Source organism: Hemitrygon akajei, chromosome 1 (genome assembly GCF_048418815.1).
Source record: "Hemitrygon akajei chromosome 1, sHemAka1.3, whole genome shotgun sequence".
NCBI lineage: Eukaryota > Metazoa > Chordata > Chondrichthyes > Myliobatiformes > Dasyatidae > Hemitrygon > Hemitrygon akajei.
In genome coordinates, this window is record NC_133124.1 from 34,328,251 (window position 1) to 34,352,060 (window position 23,810).

Sequence of the window (23,810 nt, forward strand, 5' to 3'; positions counted from 1 at the left end):
CTTGCCTCATCTTCTCTACCTATCTGGAATCTTTAATGTATTCGACCAAGGGAGCCAACTCTCTTGGATGGTACTGCCCTTGCGTATTTTGTTCTTAACTGTCCATTTGCAGATCGTCTGTAAATGTCAGGCTTCACCTTTGTCCTCACTATTACCTGACAAGTCTTTCCCTACTCTTACTTTAACTGACAAATGTTAAAACAAGTGTTTTATACTCTTAATTGTTCAGAAGGTTGGACTTCGGTCCATGTCACAATTCCTGTCTGTTGACCAGGACACTAGACCACTGTGGCTGAACCAGACCATTTGTAATGTGGTGTCGAATTCCATTCAGATCTGTGCTAATCACCAAGGGTGGGTCGACTTGGTTACCGACATCAGTCACTGCCTGTGCCTCAGTCAAACTGCTTTTGATACCCTCATGGACCTAACCATTCCATTTCCCTCTCAGCCACATTTCCATCTTTCAGCCTGTACCAAAGTGAACTCATATAAAACATTACTTTCTGTATACTAACCTACAAGAAGTACTGCAGATACTGGAAACCTAGAGCAACACATGCAGTGTGGTACAGGAGCTCAGCAGCTCAGGCAGAATCCATGGGTGGAAATAAACAGTCAACGTTTCTGGCCAAGACCCTTCATCAGGAGTCTACATTTTGGGCCAAGACCCCTTCATTAGGTCCTGATGAAGGGTCTCAGCCCGAAACGTCAACTGTCCATGGATACTGTCTGACCTGCTGAGCTCCTCCAGCACATTGCATGTGTTTCTACAAAAAGTCCTGTTCTGCCATCGGCATTATGCTCATTCACTCATTGACAATACCAAATTCAAAGTAAGTCTCGGTAAATTTATTACAAGGTACATTTACAGTATATGTACAGTACCTTGAGACTCATTTTCTTGCAGGCATTTACAGGAAAATAAAAGCATTCATCTCTTACTTTAAATTCCCTCCACTATTTCCTTCCTCTGTCTCTGGCTCAACTCTACAAACCGAAAATAATTGAGCTTTTCTAAATCATCATTTCCATGTTCCCAACATTAATTGCTTCACCTTGTATAGCCTTGCCTTTAGCTACCTAGAGCTTAAAGTCCGGAGTTGCCTTTCTTCCTGGGCCCTTAGTTACCAGTGGAGCATATTCCATTGATGACCTCCTGTCTCTAACATCTTCTGTTCTGAGCTGGTTTCTCGTGGGTGTAGTTCCCTCCCTAAATTTCTATTTCTTTCTCTCTCTCTCTCTCTCTCTCTCTCTCTCTCTCTCTCTCTCTCTCTCTCTCTCTCTCTCTCTCTCTCTCTCCTCTCCTCTCCTCTCCTCTCCTCTCCTCTCCTCTCCTCTCCTCTCCTCTCCTCTCCTCTCCTCTCCTCTCCTCTCCTCTCCTCTCCTCTCCTCTCCTCTCCTCTCCTCTCCTCTCCTCTCCTCTCCTCTCCTCTCCTCTCCTCTCCTCTCCTCTCCTCCCCTCCCCTCCCCTCCCCTCCCCTCCCCTCTCTCTCTCCCCCCCTCTCTCCTCTCTTCCCCCCCCTCTCTCCTCTCTTCCCCCCCCTCTCTCCTCTCTTCCCCCCCCTCCCTCCTCTCTTCCCCCCCCTCCCTCCTCTCTTCCCCCTCTCCCTCTCCTCACCTTAACATTTTCTTTAGTGGCTAGATCAGATTTTGTTTGCTAACTTGAAGAATCATGGCACATTTTTAAACAGGTTAAAAAAAATCTCTTAAGTGTAAGTTGTTGCTGTTGTTTTCTTCTAGAGAGGTAAATGAAATATATTCTTTGCAGAGTTTGCAATGCATGAAAACCATAAGACATAGGACCAGAATTAGTCTGCTGTGCCATTCCATCATGGCTGATTTATTCCCCTGCCTTCTCCCCTTATCCTTTGGCACCCTTACTAATCAAGAATCTGTCAACCTCTGTTTTAAATAAACCCAATAGCGGCCTCCACAGCTGTCTGTGGCAATGAATTCCAGATTTACCACCCCATGGAATTCCTCCTTCTCTTTGTTCCAAAGGGATATTCTTCTACTCTGAGACTGTGCCTTCTGGTCGTACACTCCCCCACTACAGGAAACATCCTCTCCATGTCCACTCTGTCTATGCCCTTTAATATTTGAGAAGTTGAGTTGATGCTGTACACCTGCCAACTGGTGATGGTATCAATTCAGTTCTGAGGCAGAGAATGTGAAGATTTTATTGCAGTTAGAATGTTGTATCATGTATCTTCACTCCCAAAAGCAATGTTTTTCATGAGACATCAGGTACAGAGACCATGTTTAAGTAATCTTACCCTTACTTTCTGGAGACTTTCTTTTTAATGCAAACACTTTTCAAGTGTTTGCTTCCTTTGCTTGTCCTGGTATCAGAAGATTTATGTGATCAGTGTTAAAGTACTGAAATGCCTAATATAATTGCAATGGCATTGTCTAAACTGGTTTAGTTCAGTTTCTATCCTCCTTGGCTTTGTGAGTTGCACACAGATATAAAGCCAAGCCAAGTCACGTCTTGCCCTTTGCCTATTGAGAGTACTCACTGAGAGTATGTTGTGTTGAACACAATCTAACTGTGTAATCTTTGGCGGATTTTAATTTCCATGATCCAGAGGACCCTTCTGTCGTATCAGTTCGTTGGATACATCCTAAGAAATGAACTGTGGATCTCTTGCTGAAACCCTGCTTTCAGATTGTACCAGACTTCCCAGTGTTATATACCAGAGAATCTGCAAGATGGGCCAAAACACCTAACCAAAGTTTTCTGGCAGAGCTTGCAACCATTAGGCACACTGCCTGTGATCTCCCCTCCTGGTTATATGTTAAACTGAAACATTTTGTCATTCCTTCATCACCTGATCTAAAAATTGGAACTCGTGGCTCCCAGCAGCACTGTGGGAGTTATCCTCACTAAGGGAACTGCGGTGAAAATGGTTCATGACCTCCTCAAGAACTGTCAGGGCAGGCTGTAAATACTGTCAGTGCCAGCTTGACTCACATCCAATTAATGGATTTTTTTTAAGAAGTAGGACTAGGCACTTCTTGGTTAGGTCAAATACTTTTCCTGAAATTTGAAATGTCAAGAACAAAGTGAATGTGTTATATGACATCCGTTTGGCTAGGCTCGAAGGTGTAATTGAAGCTGTTGATTACTCACTTTGCAAAAGAAACTCTTGAGGACTAAGTAACCTTGTTTTTATTAAAAGAATTCTGAGAGCTTTTCAGATATAAGGACAAAATGGTGTTGAATATTGAGCTAGAACAGTGTCTTTCTGAAAAAATGGTCACATTGTGTGCTTGTGAGTGGAGACAGAGAGGAATTGGCGTAACAGCAGTAGGTGGTATTCTATTCATTTGTAAAGTGTCACACACAAAATGCTGGTGGAACACAGCAGGCCAGGCAGCATCTATAAGGAGAAGCATTGTCGACGTTTTGGGCCGAGACCCTCCGTTAGGACTAACTGAAAGGAAAGGTAGTAAGAGATTTGAAAGTAGCGGGGGGAGGAGGAAATGCGAAATGATAGGAGAAGACCGGAGGGGGTGGGATGAAGCTAAGAGCTGGAAAGGTGATTGGTGATACACAGCTGGAGAAGGGAAAGGATCATGGGACGGGAGGCCTCAGGAGAAAGAAAGGGGGAGGGGGGGCAGCACCAGAGGGAAATGGAGAAAAGGCAAACAACTAAATATGTCAGGGATGGGGTACTTTCAAATCTCTTACTATCTTTCCTTTCAGTTAGTCCTGACGAAGGGTCTCGGCCCGAAACGTCAACAGTGCTTCTCCTTATAGATGCTGCCTGGCCTGCTGCGTTCCACCAGCATTTTGTGTGTGTTGTTTGAATTTCCAGCATCTGCAGATTTCCTCATGTTTGCATTTGTAAAGTATGTTTAATGGCTGCCTTATTTTTTAATTATGCGAGTGCAGTGAATTTTGGGTTTATCATCACTGTCCTGGTTGATGTCAAATGCGTTGCTTTATGTCAGCAGTACAGTGCAAAGGCATAAAACTAATATAAATTACAAAATAAATAGTGCAAAAAAAATTAATTCATGAAGTATTGTATGAGGTAATTGGCAGCTAACTGAAATTACTTCAAAAGGAAAATGATGATTAATGTGCACTACGTCTCTTCCCCAGCATTTAACTCCCACTAACCAAAATCAAATGCGTACTATACCTGTCTCAAACTTTCAAAGTGCCATTTGAGGCTTGTATTTCAAAGAACTGAAAGCTGAAATGCCTGTTCAATTTAAAAACTTCATTCAATAAACTTTTAAGTAAATGCTATAATCTAGCATGCCATCTTTCAACTGATTAAGAGAGGACTCTAACATTACAGTATCATGTATACCACTTGAAGGTGTCATTATAGTCAATAATAATGCTTCCTATAGTGACTTTGCTTTAAAACAATCATTCATAAAAGTTCATTTGTGATAAATCAGTGGAAGTGGTCTGGCTTAAGTAGCAGGAGCATAATTGACGTGATTCTTTGATCATAATGGAAGGAGGAGGATTTCCCCAGACAGGGTATACCCATTATGAGTTGCAATTAGAGACAAACATCGGAAAAATGTTTGTGTAATTTTCCTGTGTTGTGTAATATTTAAAATTTTGACTGAAAGGTGTCATTGACCCCCCCCCCCTCCTCTACTGAATAATTAGTTTCTGGCCTTGTATGCCAGCACGTTTAAAAATACATTAAATTTCTCAGTCGCAATAAGTTGTTTTACATGTAAAAAGAGCACTTGCTGTTGGGTTTTAGTAACTTATCTTCAGCTCATTTGGAAAGTAAAGCATTGACGTATTTGGTAGCAAAAGTGATTCACTTCCTCAGGAAGGAAGCTAGGGTTATCCACACTCCTCGGCACCTGTCACTCGTACATAAAGCAACACTTCCTATCAGCAAGATTTTACAGTATTTGTAGTCCACAGAAGAGATATTATGCACGTTCACTGAACTTTTGATATTATTGTGACTAAATGACTCGATTTTATTGGGAGTAGTGTTTTATAGTGCTGCATACCAACGGGAAAATGTCTCTACAATGAAGAGCTCTGCAGTAATTTCAGATTTGAAAATAAATGGATGACAAGAACTTGTCAAAGTAGCACGATAAGGATTTATACAACGTGTACTGCCTGAGAAAGGAAAATGAATTCCAGAAGCAGGATTACTCTCCAGCCTTCCTTGTTCCTTCCTAGGGATGGTCAGTAGTATGGCAAGTGGAGTCCCCCGACCCAGCATGGCTTCTGTAGACTGGTGTCAGTCGAGCTCTGCTGTGAACACCACGGGCAGCTCAGGATCCAACACAATAAGCAGGACAACACTGCAAGGCAGCATGATCGGCAGTCCTACTTCTGCTATTCCAATGAGACCGAACAGTCAGCCTGGTCAGAGATCGATGCTCCAAACACAAATGATGGGTATGTTGTAGCATTTTTTAAATTCCAATGCCTTACTTTGTTAAGAAAAGCTTCTACATTTGTAAAAATATGTATTATTCTCTAAAAGGTATCAAATGCCACTTTAAAAAGCAATTGCTTTTCTGCTACCTTTCACTTTGATCAGGGTCATCAGAAATTGAGGTGGGTATGGGAGGTTCATCGTATGGTCAGCAACAAGCACCTCCAAACCAAACAGCACCTTGGCCTGACAGTATAATGCCTATTGATCAGGGGCCTTTTGCCAGTCAAAATCGGTAAGTTGCAGTATTGCTTATAACTAAATAACTTGTCTTTTCAAAGAATTTGAATTGAGTTGATGGTCATTATTCCAGCAGTATCTTACCATTTCACAGAGAGAGCAGCATTTGAACTATTAATAGTTCAAAGATCTTAAATGGGAGCTGACAACTTCAGATTGGAAAGGAGTAAAACTATTATGAGAGTTTCAAGATTCAAGATTGTTTGTCATTCTGCAGAACGAAATGATCGTTACTCCAGATTTGATGCAGCATTAAAAAACACATAACATGAAAGAGATATTCTCCATATCAAAGTGGAAATGATCTGTGGGTACATGGGTTATGTTGATTTAACTAATTAAGAGTATACATCTTAGGGCGACATGGTGACACAGCAGTTAACTGGATTTGGTCCTGACCTTGGTTGCCGTATGTAGAAAGTTAGCAAGTTCTTGCAAAGTGGACCTCCTGTGGTTTCCTGGTTTCCTCATAGCAGCCAAAGTGTGCTGTTCAGTTAGCTGATGATTGTAAGTTACAGCTTAGTGTAGGTTACTGGCACAGAAAGTCAAGAAGAGTTAATGGGAATGTCGTAGAGCATTACAGCACAGGTACAGGTCCTTTTGCCCATCTAGTCCATGCTGGTCTGCTTTTCTAGGGATAGCCCTGCTTATCTCCCTTACCATGTATCTGTCTAAATCTCTCTTAAATGCCAAGGATGGTGGTGAGGCAGATACATTAGGGGCAGTAAAGAAACTCTTGGATAAGCACATGGATGATAGAAAAATGTCGGGCTATGTAGAAGGGAAGGGTTAGATTGATGTTAAAGTAGGATAAAAGGTCGCTACAACATCGTGGGCCAAACGGCATGTATGATGTTGTAATTTTCTCAATAGACAATAGACAGTAGGTGCAGGAGTAGGCCATTCGGTCCTTCTAGCCAGCACCGCCATTCACTGTGATCATGGCTGATCATACACAATCAGCACCCCGTTCCTGCCCTCTCCCCATATCCCTTGACCCCACTATCTATAAGAGCTCTATCTAACTCTCTCTTGAATGCATCCAGAGACTTGGCCTCCTCTGCTTTCTGGGGTAGAGCATTCCACATATCCACCACTCTCTGGGTGAAAAGGTTTTTCCGCATCTCTGTTCTAAATGGCCTATCCCTTATCCCTAAACTGTGGCCTCTGGTTCTGGACTCACCCATCAGCGGGAACATGCTTCCTGCCTCCAGTGTGTCCAATCCCTTAATAATCTTATTAATGTTCAAAGTAACTTCAAAGTTCAAAGTAACTTTATGTCACCATATACAACCCTGAGATTAATTTTCTTGTGGGCAATCACAGTAGATACAAGAAACACAGTGGAATAATCAGTGGAAGATCGCACCCAGCAGGATGGACAACAATCAATGTGGGAAAAAAAGCTATGTAAATACAAAACGAAAGAGGGAAAAATTAACAGAAATAATAAATAAACAATAAATATCAAGAATATGAGATGAAGATGCCTTGAAAATGAGGTCATAGGTTGTGGGAGCGGTTCAGATATGGGATGAGTGAAGTTAACCCCTCTGGTTTAAGAGCCTGACAGTTGAGAGATAATAACTCTTTGTTCCTGAACATGGTGGTGTTGGTCCTGTGTCTCCTGTGCTACCTTCCTAATGGCAACAGCACTCCATGTAGATGTGCTCAGTGGTGGGGAGGGCTTTACCCATGATGGAATGGGCCATATTCTTGTAGACATTTCCATACAAGGACATTGATGTTTCCATGCTGTGCTGTGATGTAACCAGTCAATATAGTCTCCACCACACATCTATAGAAATATGTCAAGAGTTTTAGATGGCATGCTGAATCTTTGTAAACTGCTAAGAAAGTAGAGGCACTGCCATGCTTTCTTTGTAATTGTATTGAAGTGCTGGACAGCTCCTATGAAGTGATAACACTGAGGAACTTAAAGTTGCTGACTCTCTCCACCTTTAATCCCTCGATGAGGACTGGCTCATGGATCTCCAGCTTACTCCTCCTGAAGTCGATAATCATCTCCTTGGTCTTGCTGACGTTGAGTGAGAGGTGGTTTCAATCTCTCTCCTATATGCTGATTCACCATCACCATTGATTCAGCCAACAACAGTGGTGTTGTCAGCAGGCTTAAATATGGCACTGGAATTGTGCTTAGCCTCACAGTCTGAAGTATAAAGTGAGTAGAGCAGGGGGCTAAGCCTTGTGGTGCACTTATGGCAAGGGAGGTCATGGAGCAAATGTTGTTGCCAATCCGAATTGGCTGGGGTCTGCAAGAGAGGAAATCAAAGATCCAGTTGCACAAGGAGATGATAAGGTCTAGGATTGAAGCTTATTAATTAGTAGTACTGAATGCCGAGCTGTAATCAATAAAGAGCATCCTGGTCTATGCACCTTTGCCATCTAGATGTTCCAGAATTGAGTGAACAGCCAATGAAATGGCATCTGCTGTTGACCTGTTGTAATGGTCGGCAAATTGGAGTGGATGCGAGTCGCTTCTCAGGCAGGAGTTAATATGTTTAATCACTAACCTCTCAAAGCACTCCATCACAATGAATGTAAGTGCTCCTGGATGAGTCATTGAGGCAGATTACCATTTTCTAAAGGCACCGGTATAATTGAAGCCTGCTTGAAACAGGTGGATACCTCAGGCTGCTGAAGCGAGAGGTTAAATAAAGACTTTGGTGAAGACTCCAGCCAGTGAATCAGCTCTGGCCTTCAATACTCGGCCAGGTATCCCGTCTGGGCCAGATGCTTTCCGTGGGTTCACCCTCCTAAAGGATGCTCTCACATCAGCCTCACAGACTGAAATCACAGGGTCATTAAGTGCTATGCAGGTTTGTGAAGGTGCCTCCATATTTTGATGGTTAAGGTGAGCATAAAAGGCATTGAGTGTTTTTGGGTGTATCTAAGGCAGAGATTGATAGGTTCTTGATTGGACATGGCATCAAAGGTCACGGGGAGAAGGCCGGGAACTGGGGTTGAGGAGGTCTAAAAAAGGATCAGCCATGATTGAATGGTGGAGCAGACTCCATGGGCCAGATAGCCTAATTCTGCTCCTTTATCTTAAGGTCTTATTCCAATTTGCCTGAACATTGCCCCAAACAACAAAACAGAAAGCAGATCCCGATCCTTTGCAAATCAGAATCAGGTTTATTATCTCCAGCATGTGACGTGAAATTAGTTAACTTAGCAACAGCAGTTCAATGGAATATATAGTACAGAAGAGAAAACAAAAAAACAAAAATAATAATAAATAAATATATCAATTACAATATGCATATATTGAATAGATTAAAAGAGTGCATAAACAGAAATAGTATGTATTAAAAAAGTGAGGTAGTGTCCGAGGGTTCAAAGTCCATTTAGGAATCGGGTGGCAGAGGGGAAGCAGCTGTTCCTGAATTGCTGAGTTTGTGCCTTCAGGGTTTTGTACCTCCTATCTGATGGTAACAGTGAGTAAAGGGCATGCCTTGGGTGCTGGAGGTCCTTAATAACGGACATTGCCTTTTTGAGACACCGCTCCCTGAAGATGTCCTGGGTACTCATACTAGCACCGGCTCCTAACACCACTCTTCTTTGTGTATTTCCTCCACATTTTGTTCCACTCCCCTTCCCCCGGCTTGTTGCATTGGCCACAGAAAGAGGCATCAGCTGAAACGATAGCTGACTTCCTGCTGAAGCTCATATTTACCACACATTTAAGGATATACAGGATGTTGAGGCATAAACTTAAACAATCTGTGTAAAAGTGGAGCTTGAAATGCATCATTCAAGGTGGGGTTTACAGAAAGTGGGAAGGGTGAGCCACATGTAGTTGAAAAAGTGCACCTAGCCTGGTTGCTTATTTATTGCAAATAAATATCTTTATTTGATTGTGGCTTCAATAAAGTAAATTTTGGAATAGATGCTTAATGGAAAATACCCTTCATCAGGGATGTGCAAAAATCCAAATATGGTTGATCTTTCTTAATTAAAAGTAAAACTCTTCTGCAAACCGATACTATTCATATTCTGTTTGAAAAACAATCATTTTGACTATAGCGATGCTACAATTTTATTTTGTGGTTTTCACACAGAGAAATGTTAAAAAACCTGTCTGAACATCTTAAGTACAATCTTTTTTTCACATTAGTAGGCAGTCGTACAGCAGTTCTCAAGATGACCTGCTTTGTCCATCTTTACCAACGGAAGCTACAAATGATGAGGGTGCCATTCTAGACCAGTTACGTTCAGCACTAAAGAATATTGATGAACTGGGACTGGAGGAAATTGACCGGGCACTTGGAATACCTGAACTCGTTAATCAGGTAAATGCTCATACCTGCAGAAAAGGTAGAGAACAAGAAGGTGCCACTGTAAGTTCTGACTCACAAAATTGCAGATTACACTACGAGCAGAAAAACCCTCCGGTGTGAACTTACTGAGAAGTAGGAGCCAAGAGTTACCAGGAGAATCCTTGAGCCTGATCTGCTGCTAAGCAGTTCCACTTTCTCAACTTTAACCCATTCCCTTAACTATCTTTACACCAGACTACATCTGCTTTAGTCCAGAGACTGGCAATGACTATAGAAGAGGCAGGTTGGGGCACTGGGAGGAGGGTTCCGAAAGAACCATAGTCCAGCAGGTACAATGTCGCTACTTCCTGTCTCTTCACGGGTGGTACTGCATTGAGAGAGTGCAAACTCGCCAGAGCACGGGGAGCCATTCCAGTGAGGGGAGAAAAGTGAAATGCAGTTGTGATATAATAGCATAGTTAGGGGAACAGGTACTTCACAGTAGCAAAGAGTTTCAAAGTGCATGTTGCTTAACAGTGCTAGGGTTAAGGACAGAGAAGGAATTGGAGGGGGAGTGGGAGGCCCCTGTGGATTCTGTGGGTAAGTTGAGGAAGGAGGTTGAACGAAAGGATTGTGAGGAATGATGAGGCAAAATTGAGAAGCAGGATCATAAGGGTGACAATCTGGTGTTATTACCCGAGTCCTGTGCAAATTGGCAAAGAATAAATAATATTTAGGGAGGAGAAAAGACCAACTTTAAGTTTTGCCTTTGTTTTTCCAGAGCCAAAGTGTGGATCACCAGCCAGAGTCTTTTCCGAGCCAGAAGTCCACAATGATGGTAGAAAAACCTCAAGTCTATAATCAGCCATATGGTCCACAGACGACAGTAGTACAAGGAAACTATTCTACCATGCAGGAACCTAACTTTCATCCTTTGGCAGCTCAAATGGGACAACGCCCAGGATACCCGATGTTACGTATGCAACCAAGGCCTGCACTGAGGTCATCTGGGATGGTGCCTAACCAGCCCAATCAGCTCCGGCTTCAGCTTCAACAAAGGCTTCAAGGACAACAAATAGTAATGCACTTACCTTCTGCACTAAACTCCAGAAGCAGTTCTCTAAGCCATTCTGAAACAAAAACGTAAAAGCTAAGTTATTGTAAAGAAAGCTGTAGCTGAGCACGTTCCTCTTTGAGGGCAAAAATTTCTAACTTGCCCAGGTCTGGAAGGTGTACATATTTCCTTGGCATTGACTCAATCTGATTATCCCTCTTTTCACACACATTCCCCTCTCTAATGAGGCAAATATTTGGTAGGCAGCATCTGGGATGATAACATCCTCTTTTGCTTCTACCAATTGTCCAAATGAACTGGAATTTTTAGTCAGTGCCAACCAGATACCATATTATACCCTTACATGATGTTACACAGTGACAGAGCTGTCCCATTAGTAATATGCACAAGTGCTGTGCCCACTAGTGCAGTGCCCCAAGTGTTATGCTGGCATAGACCTGTGCCCACGTGCACTGCATACCAGTATTACTCAGTGACATATCCGTGCCCATCGGTACTGTATCCCAGTGCTCTACAGCATCACACCTACGCTCTCCAATACTGTATGCAGTAATAGCCCTGTGCCTAGCAGTATAATGCAAGGACAGACCTGCATTCACCAGCCCTAATCCCTGTATCTACGTCTAGTTATGGATTCCATCTGTGGTCCAGATGTGTTCGTCCTTGGAGCTGGTATAACATTGAACCCATTCCAGTGTGAAGACAGTGCCTGATCCCAGAAGAATGAGCTGTTTGGGGGGGGGGGGAGGGGCTGCACAGTCCATAAGATGAGCTGGATTCCTCCATTGAGTCTTCAGCTGCAGCCTGCATTGCCTCTTCTCAATCTCGACACCCTTGAGGCTTCAGTGTAAACTGTGGCATCACCAGCTGCTTCTTTTGAGGCAGAAAGCCTGCACTGAGAAATTGATCCTGCCCCCCCCCCCCCCCACCTTCAATTCGTTTTGCTCCACACTTGCCACGTAAGATGATTGCACACAAGGCAGGGGTGATGTAGTCCCCACACTCAGATTGTGAGGTTAAGTTCAGAAATTCCAACACCCGAAATGGATTGAAAATCCGTCACATTACTGCGGGGATGCAGCTCTGTGTGAGGTGTTCTCCTTTGGATAAACTGTCTGCCCATCTTCTCTCAAGATGCTTGTGAAAGATCAAGTGGTATTTTAAAGAGTTAAGGAGTCCTGGTATTACAGCCCTTTTCACAATTTAGCTTCCCTGGTTCCTACATGAAGCAACAAGCACACTTAACAGTGATTCCCTGAATTTAAAGCGTATTTGGATAACATGAGGTTATGGAAAAAGGCAGTGGAAATGTGAAGCTTCCTTGAAGAAAATGTTCTGTTAGTTTACACATTTTCTTTTGGAGGAAGAAGAAAGCACAGTATTCCTTTTAAAAATATATCATGCAAGGAAGCTTTCACAATTATCGTTGATTGTAGAGTTTATATTTAGAAGCATTGCAGCACCATATTAACATAATAAATATTTATATCCTTACAGACGAGCATTAAGCAATGAAACTTTTGCTGTCCTGTCTGATTAATAAAAAAATTTTTGACTTGGCATTGCTCAATTTTTGGAGATTGCTTCTGCAAGACTTGTCTCTTGTAACTCATATACAATCTTGTTCCCCATTAATTAAAACAGATAGTGATCAACAGGGAAAGAGGGAGAGGTGGATGGTGGCAGGAGTACTGTTAAACCCAATCCTGGTCTCAATCCCTTATACACAAGTTTGATGCATTTGTCAAGTACTATGGCACTGGGTTGATTGTAGCTCCTTCTGCAATGTCTATGCTTCTTCAGCTTTTGTTATTAAACAATCAGCATCTTTTTTGTAATCACTAATTTTGTAATTTGTGTTTTGTTAGAATCGACAGCCACTGATGAACCCACTCACCACTGTCTCAAATATGAATCTACCTCTAAGAGCTAGTGTGCCACCGCAGATGAGTGGTCAGGTAGGCATTAGAAAACACTGTGAGACGACTCTGACTTGTTCTGTCAGTCCTTCACTTCAAATAATGGTTTCCCCATTCATTTACTGAATAAGTCCAATCCAGGTCAGAGATCTAGACTTGCTTCCTGCTCTTGACTTGGTCATTGGGTATCAAGAGCGTGAATTGTACATCTTGCAGTAAAATGATGGGCAATTTTTCTGGTATTTCCAGAGACCAAGAAGCTGAGTCTACATCCTAACCTCACCAGAAACGTTTTAATATATTTACCAATATTATTTAAATGTAAAATAGTGCCTCTTTAGGAAAATGAATTGGGAAATTATTCTTGAATCTACACTTTTGAGTGAGGGAGCAAAAGAATTGGAAGGAAAGACTTTTCAGACCTACATGTAATATGGATTTAAAATCATACCTGTTAAATACACATTTTTGATCAATGAAAAATATACCAGAAGACACTAAAATTGTTCTTGCAATTTTCAAATAATTTATCTGTTTAACTAAAAACATTGTGTTAAAACATTGCCAATTTCAATGGTAATCTGTATTGTTTTAAAGATTGGAATATTAATATATGATAAATTAGTGTAAAAGACTAAACAAAATGTCATCACCCTTTTTTCTCTAAAACCTGTCAGGAATTAAATGAATTTGGATTAATTGGGCAAAAACATTTTGCAGTATGCAGAGATGATAAGAAACCACAAAATAATTCAGACTGTCACCTTGATATAAATAAAACAGGATTTTTATTTGGAAAATCCCCTCAACTTGTTATAAATGTTAATAGAATAAATTCCAATTTTGGAAAAACTTGCTCTATTATTAATTTTTGGAATTGATATGGACAGTTATTTCAGACACTTGTTTTGAGGGGGGGGGGGGTCATTATAAACAATGTTGATTTTAGTTTTCAGCCCCAACCTCTCCTACACTAGGTAAGGAAGATGTCAAGATACAGACCATGTTTAGCGGTGAAAGCACACAGCTCCTTACAAACTGATTTGGAGAAAGATTCTAAGTGCATGAGAGAGACGAATTTTGATTTCTTGTTTCAGGGACCTATAAATGCACAGATGCTGGCCCAGAGACAGCGTGAACTTCTGAATCAGCACCTGCGCCAAAGGCAATTGATTCAGCAGCAACAGCAGCAGCAGGTGCAACAGAGAACCATGATGATGCGGCAGCAGGGCCTGAACATCCCACCAAATATGGCAGCCTCTGGTAGCATAGCAACTGCCATGAGCACTCCTCGGATTCCTCAGGCATCACCACAACAGTTCCCATACCCTCCGAACTATGGTACTGGGCTTACTTCCCCACCACCTTCCACCAGCCCTTTCCCCCCGGTGTCCCCAAATCCTGGGTCACAGCTCCTCTCTCACAGCTCCTTGCATGGCTCCCAGATGAATCTGGCTAACCAGGGAATGATAGGAAATGTGGGAGGACAGTTTGGGCCTGTAATGAGTCCCCAAATGCAGCAAAATGCCTTCCAGTTTCCCAGCTCAGGTACTGCCTTTCCTCTGAGTGCTGTTAACTACTAGAATGGCAAAACTATTTATTGTAAAGATTGCATTCTGCCTTGTCTTTGTGTGATGGGAAATTAATTTGGCTTTGCATTGGGTGTGGAGCTGTTGCTTGTAATGTCTTTACCTTATTTAACCTTACCCACCTTCCCTTTAGTTACAAGTGAATGTGAAAATTCAATACTAACTTGCATGCTTTCGTTGTCTAACACAGTTCTCAGAATCAGATTTATTATCACTGATGTTTGACGTGAAATCTGTTGTTTTGCAGTAATCATATAGTGCAAAGACAATAATATAAATTACAAATATAAATGGTGCAGAAAAAGGAGTAATGAGTGTATGGGTTCATGGACTGCACAGGAGTCTGATAGCAGAGGGACAGAAGCTTTCCTAACTGGCTAAAGGGCAGATCTTAAGTCTGGAAAATGCCACAAAAGTAATCCATTGATGAGATATTTCACATCAGCAGATATGTTTAAAATTAGTTTGTTTTGATCATTGGTTTTCAAAAATTATGTGGATGAGTTGTTGGACCTAGCATCAGAGCAATACCCAGAAAAAATTCTATAACAGAGGTGCCCGACTGCAAGCTCTGCTTGGACGCTGATGTAATTTATTAGTAATGACTGGAAAAGGGAGCATTTACAATGTAAAGAAAGAACAAAGCTAAACTAAATGAGTTTTAAGTGGATATTTCCAGACGAAGTGAGGTAAATGGCATGTGCTGTATCCTCTGAAATCCTAGAATATATTTTTGACATTTAATTTTTGTCTCTCAGTAGAATAATAAGACCCATTTCTTCAGTAAGATTTTTTTGCTTGGGAAAGAACACCACTAATTCATGAGTGAAATTGTGTATGTCCTTTCAAAGATGTTTGCAGAATTTGTTTCTGTGCCCTGACTGTAGGGATTTACTTTTCTCGTGCTTTTCACAATGAAATCTCATCTGCAAAATTAACACATAATGCAGAACCAAATTTGAAGAGCTGTTCTGAGTTGAAGTAAGCTTTGTGCCAATGATGAAATTTGTAAAGGTTCAACAGAAAGCTATTTATATTTTTTTAAATATTTTCAGTGTCAGTTGTTAATCATTCAAATATCTGGCATTGACTTGAATTGTACAAAATCAATGCTGGATAATTACAGTACAAAATGGTTTAAAATAACATAGCACTTGCAATTTTGTTTTAGAAAAGTTTTTAACTGTACGTAAACATTACAGAACTAAATTGAACCCTGGTCAAATTAGTCATTATTTGACTTATAAATCTCATCAACAAAAAGAGTCCAAAGGAGTTGAATTAGGTATTCTCTCAAGAAACAAGACTCTTATGATGTTTTACCCACTAACAATACATTGATTCAGGATGCAGTGGAATTCTTAACAGTGGACTACTAGACTTAGAAGACTGAGTAAACATTGAATTGAAATTTATAAATTCCCAAACTGCACTGAGCAGAATTGAACTACGTTGAATATCTGTGGAACTTTTCTTGGGGCCGTGCTTTTTATGCCTATAAAGGCTTTGGTTAAATATTTGTAATGCAATAATTAAATCCACGTTAATACACCATTCACCCTATTTGTTTGGATGTGAAAGGGACATTTATAAATGCCAGTTTAAATAATTAAATATTACACCAAAATAAGAATCTTACATGATAGAAACATTCCAAATATGGTAGCAATTTAATGTATTCCAAACATAGTGACTTTGATCCTGAATTCCATATATAAAAGTTTTCCCACTTTGCAATAAACATTCTCTAGGTTTTTATTATCAGGAATAATCTACTTTGAGTATTCAGTGGGTACTGTGAATGTTATTCCCTAGGTGAAGAAACCTCTCATAAGAATTATAGCAGTTGTTGCTCTCAAGATGTTTTGTTGCCTGTAAACTCTTGTCATAGATTTTTTTTCAGTGATAGCAAATGAAAATGCTTTATTTCACATGAATATTTTCTTGTACCTTCTGATATATTTGTTCTCCAAATTGAGCCTTCAGATTAGTTAAGTAGGGTGTTACGGGCCCAGGCGTAACTAAATCAGTACTATTATAAACCTCTCTCATGCTTAATAGTGAAAATATTCGGTCTTCTTGGCCGCAGATTGTGACTAGTGTTATTATTGTGACATGTAATTGTAGACCTTTTTCCATTTTAAATGTTGACATAAAATCGTGTAATAGTGAAAAAAGTGGATCAATGATACTTGACAAGTAACATTTTAATGTCAGTTAAATGTTAGAGAAAAATGAGAAATGGAGATTGATTTAGTTCATTAATCCAATATTCTAGTCTCTTATCCCTGTACACTGTTGATCTCCACCAGAGTAAATTCTGCATGTTATCGTTATAAAATTAGATCTCATTTCAAAATTTCTTCTATTTGAAAGTGACAGTGCCAGTTAGGTTTCATTCACATTTAATTTGTTCAGTAGTGGCTGTCTTTATAAAATTTTTAAGGACTAGTAAATTCTAACATTGATCCTATTGTGGGAAATAGGAGCCTTCCTACCAAGAGTTAGCTAAACTATTCTGCTGACTCTTGAGGGAAATGAATTTAAATGGAATGGCACAGTGTTATAGACTGAGAAAGCTGGAGATCTGATTCATATTCTCTCCTATATTTGCTAGTCAGATCACAGTTGACTTCCTAAGGTTGCTGTTTCTATTCAGAGGGTAGGTCTGGAGAATTTCGGTATTAGCCAAGATTCCAGTGTCTTCGATAAACAGAGAAAAAGTAAGATCGATAAGAGGAAAAGATAAAACATAATCTCTCAAGTTTTTAAAATTTCTTAATAAGTAACATGCATAGTTGCATAAAGGAGACAAAGCCTAACGTAGCCATTTTCTGTGAAAGTCATCCATCTTCTACGCCAGTGGAGTTAATTTATTATGACCATGAATATTTCATCGTGAGCTACACTTTACGATACATGAAAAAGGGGCCGTGGATGACAAAGCTAGGTTTAGGTTTGGTGCAAGTTTTGAATGGCACTGTTGGGAAAACATTCAAAATTAAATTTCAGGAGCTGAATGCCAATAAGTTGAGAAGTAAATATATTTAATTAGATGTATAGGTACAATGCATTAATTTTCAGCAGTCTCTGGGGAATTTACCTTCAGAAACAGACTTATATAATGCTAATTCCTGCTCATGTCCATCTATTAAAATTCTTAGGGACAAGTTGCTACTTCAGACAATAAAAACAAAGGTTTATTGAAATTTGTGAATATGATTGCAGTTCAGACAATTTAACCTCCACACATTTATTGACTTTACTGTGCATTTGAGACATTTTTAATAGAACCAAATCAAAGATCAAAATAAGCTGATTGAAGAGGCAAATCATTCTAAAGTACCAGAATTAATCTTCAGATATTCTGGGCACAGGTTAAACAATTGAGGACACAGAAGGCTGATGCTGTTTTGCTGTCTCACTATTTCATTCAACAAATATTCTTTGAAGGTGTTTGATATTTTCAGAGACAGATTGCTCTGTTGGTAATGGAGAAGTGGGTGCATTTTTAAAATTAATAATTTACTGCCATTCTTCACAGTAAATTCATTAAATGAGTGGAGTTGCAAGTGGAAGAAAATATGTCAACTATGTTGACATTTATTTAGATTTCCTTGTCAATGTGACTAATTGTCATTAAAGGAGAAGTTTTCAATTGTATAATTTTAATACATAGAGTGTACTAAAATATTAAGATTGTTTTTTAAACTGTACATTGTTCAAAGTTGTTTTTTTATGGGGTTTGCTTTACAGGAATGAATCAGCAGTCTGATGCAGGATTTGGTGGGTCGACAACCCCCCAAAGCCCATTAATGTCTCCAAGGATGAGTCATACACAGAGTCCAATGATACAGCAGTCTCAGCCTACACCTACCTACCAATCACCTTCTGAGATTAATGGCTGGCCACAGGGAAGCATTAATGGAAACAGGTACTTTCCCCAACACCTCCGTACTTCCACTACGGAGGGAGACAGCTGAGAAAGCAGGCAGATGTAGATACATACACCACTGCACTCAAGACACTTGGGGTGGTTGGCAGCAAATGGAGCCTTCTCATTGTTTCTAATTTTTTTTTTAAGAATAAAAAGGTCACATTGTGCTTATGCAAAGAGGAGTGATTGAATTGTGGAGAAGGGTAAATAGTATTGATCTAGCAGGCCCTGATCTTGGGTATGTTGGGTATTCAATCTACCAGCATGCTTTTTTGGAGGGACTATTTTAATTATTTTGTCCTATGATGGGGGGGGCAAAATTTATATAATATTTATATATCTAAAATAGTTAAAATAAGTAATGCAAAAGTATAAGTTTTAAAAAGTAGTGAGGTTGTGTTGATGGGTTCAATGTTCATTCAGAAATCAGATGACAGAGGGAAAGAAGCTGTTGAGTGTGTGCCTTCAGGCTTGTTCTGTACCTCCTTCCTGATGGTAGCAATGAGAACAGGACACGACCTGGGTGATAGGGACTTTAATGATGGATGTTGCCATTATAGTTGCAAAACTGTGTAGTAACACAGTTACTGTGTAGTCCCTAGAAACCCTTTATTATTTTCAGCCTGTCCACCCACCTTTTGCCATTCAAAATGAACCATGCTTTACATAGATACGGTAAGGAGTTCATGGAATGAGTGGGATGGGTTACCTGCATTTTGACTCCATGACTCCATCATCTTTATCAATTGCAATTGGGTGGTTAGCACAACGCATTACAGTACAGGTGACGCAGGTTCAATTCCCTCCACTGCCTGAAAGGAGTTTGTACATTCTCCCCGTGACCGTGTGGGTTTCCTCCCACAGTCCAAAGACGTACCGGATGGTAGGTTAATTGGTCATTGTAGATTGTCCTGTGATTAGGCCAGGATTAAATCGGGGTAGCTGGACGGTGTGGCTCAAAGGGCCGGAAGGGCTATCCGTGCTGTATCTCAATAAAATAAAAGGGTGTCCGGAGGAGAGTAATGGAGTAATTCAGCCTGTATCAGATAAAAACACCAGTGAGGGTTTGAGACTTAATATTTCAGCTCTTGAGTGTGGCAGGCAATGCCCTTGTTGTCTACTGCTTAAGAATTGTGCCTTAAGATTCACTGACAGATATACTCCAAGAAGTAAAAGTTTTCAGGAAAATGTACTCAATCTAATCCTTGATTTTTGTTTTCCCTCTCAGCATGTTTTCACAGCCGTCCCCACCACAGTTTGGACAGCAGGCAAACACCAGCATGTACAGCAACAACATGAATGTCAGTGTTTCTATGGCAACCAATACTGCTGGTATGAACAACATGAATCAGATGTCAGGGCAGATTAACATGACCTCAATGACCTCTGTGCCTACATCAGGATTGTCCTCAATGGGTGCTGAACAGGTAAGAGATGGGCAGTGTTTTTCTAAATATCAGGAAGACTGCATTAGCAGCCAAGTAGTGCCCGATATTCAAGGTGCTAAGATTTCAACAAATGCATCTCAGAAAAGGATCATGGCATTTTCAGATATTGAAAGTACTTAAGTGTAAAATACGTTATACTGGAAAGCATTTAAAGTATGAAATCGACCAATGATGCTATTGGTAAAATGCTGCCCTTTGCTGAAAGGTTGAAGCATTAATGCCAACAGGCAAACATAATTATGTACCATAATATTAGTGTTTCTGTGACAAACTGTTTCGCTGGTGTGAGCCTGTGTGGTGTCCTATGTGATCCTTTCATGGTTGCTTTATAAAAGTTGCCAGCATGTTGGCCTGCATTGTGATGATTGCTGACACAATTGAAAGTAGAAGTCCAAGCAATACTGGAAGTCAAATTCAGGCACGCCTTCATAAACCCACCTCTGGATCCAGTAATAGCAGTGAATTGCTAAAGAAGGGATCCAGATATATGCTTACAACTAGAATGGCTGTGATGTAGGCAGTGGTTTGGTTCAATTCAGTGATGCACTGGTAAATGTTCAGTATATTTTAACCTGATGATTTTAGATATTAGTGTTCTAATATATTTAATTTTCATTCTTCATAACTATTTTTGTTTTTAAATGTGATTGTTAAAAGCCTTTGACTGCCAACAGGCAAAGTGAAAGGGCTGCCATGAAAGGAAGGTGACACTTTTCGTGCCAACTGCTATACAGTGGCCACCAATGTTGAATCATGACCAGAAACGCTAGGCAGAGCTCTTCTCTATTAATGCCTTATGTTGCAGTTAACATGGAGCACAGCTCAAGGAGCACTGAACTATAACTTTCTATGTAAAGACAGTTAGGACCAGTTTATGAGATGGGGAGAAGTTTCCCTCATTTTTATAGTGGTGTTGCAGGCATATTTCAGCTGCTGGATCGATGAGTTTTATCAAATGGATACTTGAATGGCCTTTGGAGGAACACACAAAGCCTCAGAGGGTCTTGACCAAAATGTTGAATGTCCATTTCCCTCCTTAGATGCTGCCTGACCTGCTAAGTTCTTCCAGTGCTTTACGTGTTGCTCCAGATATCAGCATCTCTGCAGACTTTTGTATCTCTGAAAAGTCCTTGGTCTGTAGTTCCAGCTATGGCCAGATACAATCATTGCTCTTAGTTCTCAAGTGCAGGCAGAGAATATCAGCTCTTGCATTTCTAATCAATATGTAATTGGTCTGAACTTCTAGGTAGGGGACTGAAATGTGTTTTTATTGTTTTTCTCCGTCCTTTGCCCAATCACCTTCCACAATGATACCTCACACACTTGAAAAATGGAACTTTCTCAAAAGTGAAAATTAGCAAAAGAAAAGTAAATGCATTTTTGAAAAAGGCAATTTGGTGTTTTTTTCTCTCTATTGGCTCACCTAAAAAATTATGTTTCCCATCTCTAAAGTTGCTGACTGGGTAAGTATTGGCTGTAGCATAAAGAAAGAGAATATAAGCAATCTCAGTGTAGGCAGAAAGGAGACAAAGCAAACAAAGACCTAAAATTAATGGCCCGTAGTACGATAAGTTGGCCTCTTGACCTCACAATCAACACCATTATGATCTTGCATCTTATTGTCTACTTTCTCTGTAACTGTCATACATTATTCTGCATTGTCGTTGTCCGAAGTAGTAAAGTTTACCTTTACTACCTCAATGCACTGTGTAATAATTTGATTTGTTTGAACAGTATGCAAGGCAACTTTTCACTGTATCTCAATACATGTGACAATAATAAATCAACTCCAATGTGGTTTGGCCTTGGATTTTTTTTAATTTTTAAAATTTTTTTTACAAATTTTAAATATTAAGTTAAAGTTGTTTGTCATATGTACAGGTGTAATGTAAAACTTACATCATATAAACTTATTAGCATCATACAGTATAAACAGCATTTACAAGAAAAACAAATTAATGTAAATTATGCATAATTTTTACAAGAAAACAGAATAAGCAAAAATAAAGTCCGTTTCAGTGCAAGATTGTCATGGTGTTGCTAAACTCTGATTAGGGATATGGTGTTTGGTTCAAGAACCCAAATAGCTGAAGGGAAAAAGCTGTTCTTGAACCTGGTGGTATAGCACTGGAGGTTTCTGCACCTCCTGCCCAGTGTTAACTACGAAAAGATGGCATGGCCTGCGTGGTGGGGTTCTTTGATGTAGAGTTGCCTGTTTTAGGCAGCACCTCCTGTAGATACTAGCAAAAGTGGAAGGCTGTGTGCCCATGATGCATTGGGTTCCCTGCAGCTTCTTACATTTCTGCACATTCAAATTGCCACACCAGACCACGATACAATCATTCAGGATACTTACAGCAGTACATTTGTAGAAATTTGTTAGTGTATTTAGTGACAGATTGAACCTCCTTGACCTGCTAAGAAAGATGTTTGCTTTCTTTATGATTACATCTATGTGCTGGGCCCAGGCTGCATCATCCAATACATTAATGCCAAGGAATTTAAAGCAGCTGGCTTGCTCCACTGCCGTTTCCTCAGTGTGGTGTGCATGTTCACTCTCCTTCCCCTTCCTGAAGTCAGCAGTCAGCCCTTTAGTTTTGCTGACACTGAGCGAGAGGTGATGGTGGTGGTGACCTGCCTCGCCCTAGTAAGCTGACACATCACCACACATGGTTTGTCCAACAACTGTCGTGCAAATTGGTGAATTTGACGATGGTGTTGCAGCTGTGTTTAGCCCCACAGTCACACTAGAGCAGGGGGCTAAGCACGCAGCCTTGCACTGCACCCGTGTTAATGGTCAGTGAGGAGGTGGTGATTTTGCCAGTCTTCATTGGTTCAGGTCTGTCAATGAGGAGGTCAAGTATCTATTTGCATGGGAGGTACACGGGCCCTGCTCTTGAAGCTTGATGATGAGTTTAGATGAGATGATTGTGTTGAAAACCAAACTGCAGTACGTAAACCAAGCATGTAGAATGCAGGTCTAATGTGGCTAATGTCCTGCTTTTAACGGTTGTATGTGCTTGAAAAGCTGCGCTAAACTAAGAAAGCAATAGAACCCCTCAACAATTTCATTCAAAACCCCAATACTACACAATTCTGCCACAAAAAGCATTTTCACCTTGCACACAGGAAGTTTTACTTCAAGACCCACTGTGGACTTCAGCATCATTATACGAGGGGTGATTGATAAGTTCGTGGTCTGAGGTAGAAGGAGTCAATTTTAGAAAACCTAGACATTTATTTTTCCTACATTTACACACTTAGTCCAGTGGTCGTGGAGCATACAGATCCTTCTTTGTAGAAGTCAGCATCTCGGACCTCCAGAAGTGGTCCAAGGCAGGGGTGATTGATAAGTTTGTGGTCTGAGGTAGAAGGAGATGAGTTATTAACTTCAAACTTTCTGCATTTTCACTGAGTTGAACTGCACATGCATGTAATGAGAACTGGATAATTCATCTCCTTCTACCTTAGGCCATGAACTTATCAATCACCCCTCATAAGGCCTTAAAGGAAATTGGGAGAGTCACGGGTTCTATTCCTGGAGAAGCAGATGTCATTGGGAAGCGCTAGCCTAGAGAGAAAGAGAGAGGATCAGCTGCTTGTGGATTAGGTGTCTGATTATTGGGTGGGTGAAATTTCAATGTAAAATCATTGCAATGGTGTTGGATGGGATTTTGGTGAGACAGAGGATGGAGATAGGACAGGAGGGAGTTGGTGGTGCTAGTGGGTGGTCCAGGGAAGTTGGATCATATAGGAAATTTGCTGAGGGCGGGATAGAGAATAGTGGCAGTGGAGGATCATGATAGGAAAATGTGGGAGGTGAGTGAGCTGTCAGATATGTGACGGGGTCAGATGGAGGTGTGGGGAAGTCCTGAGGA

General features: G+C 40.6%; 1 protein-coding gene across 9 annotated transcripts in view; it reads left to right on the forward strand.

Annotated features, from left to right (window-relative positions):
- Window positions 1–23,810, forward strand: part of ncoa2 (nuclear receptor coactivator 2) — a 320,940-nt gene that overhangs the window by 288,075 nt on the left and 9,055 nt on the right. For 5 of the 9 annotated variants that reach the window (XM_073040731.1, XM_073040742.1, XM_073040720.1 and 2 more), the window contains exons 14-21: window positions 5,183–5,404; window positions 5,550–5,679; window positions 9,823–9,997; window positions 10,746–11,042; window positions 12,908–12,997; window positions 14,056–14,506; window positions 18,304–18,481; window positions 19,713–19,911. In XM_073040731.1, the coding sequence (XP_072896832.1) occupies window positions 5,183–5,404; window positions 5,550–5,679; window positions 9,823–9,997; window positions 10,746–11,042; window positions 12,908–12,997; window positions 14,056–14,506; window positions 18,304–18,481; window positions 19,713–19,911 (1,742 nt within the window). The remainder of the gene's footprint in view (window positions 1–5,182; window positions 5,405–5,549; window positions 5,680–9,822; window positions 9,998–10,745; window positions 11,043–12,907; window positions 12,998–14,055; window positions 14,507–18,303; window positions 18,482–19,712; window positions 19,912–23,810) is intronic. The other 4 variants (XM_073040786.1, XM_073040795.1, XM_073040777.1 and 1 more) reach the window with 3 other exon arrangements.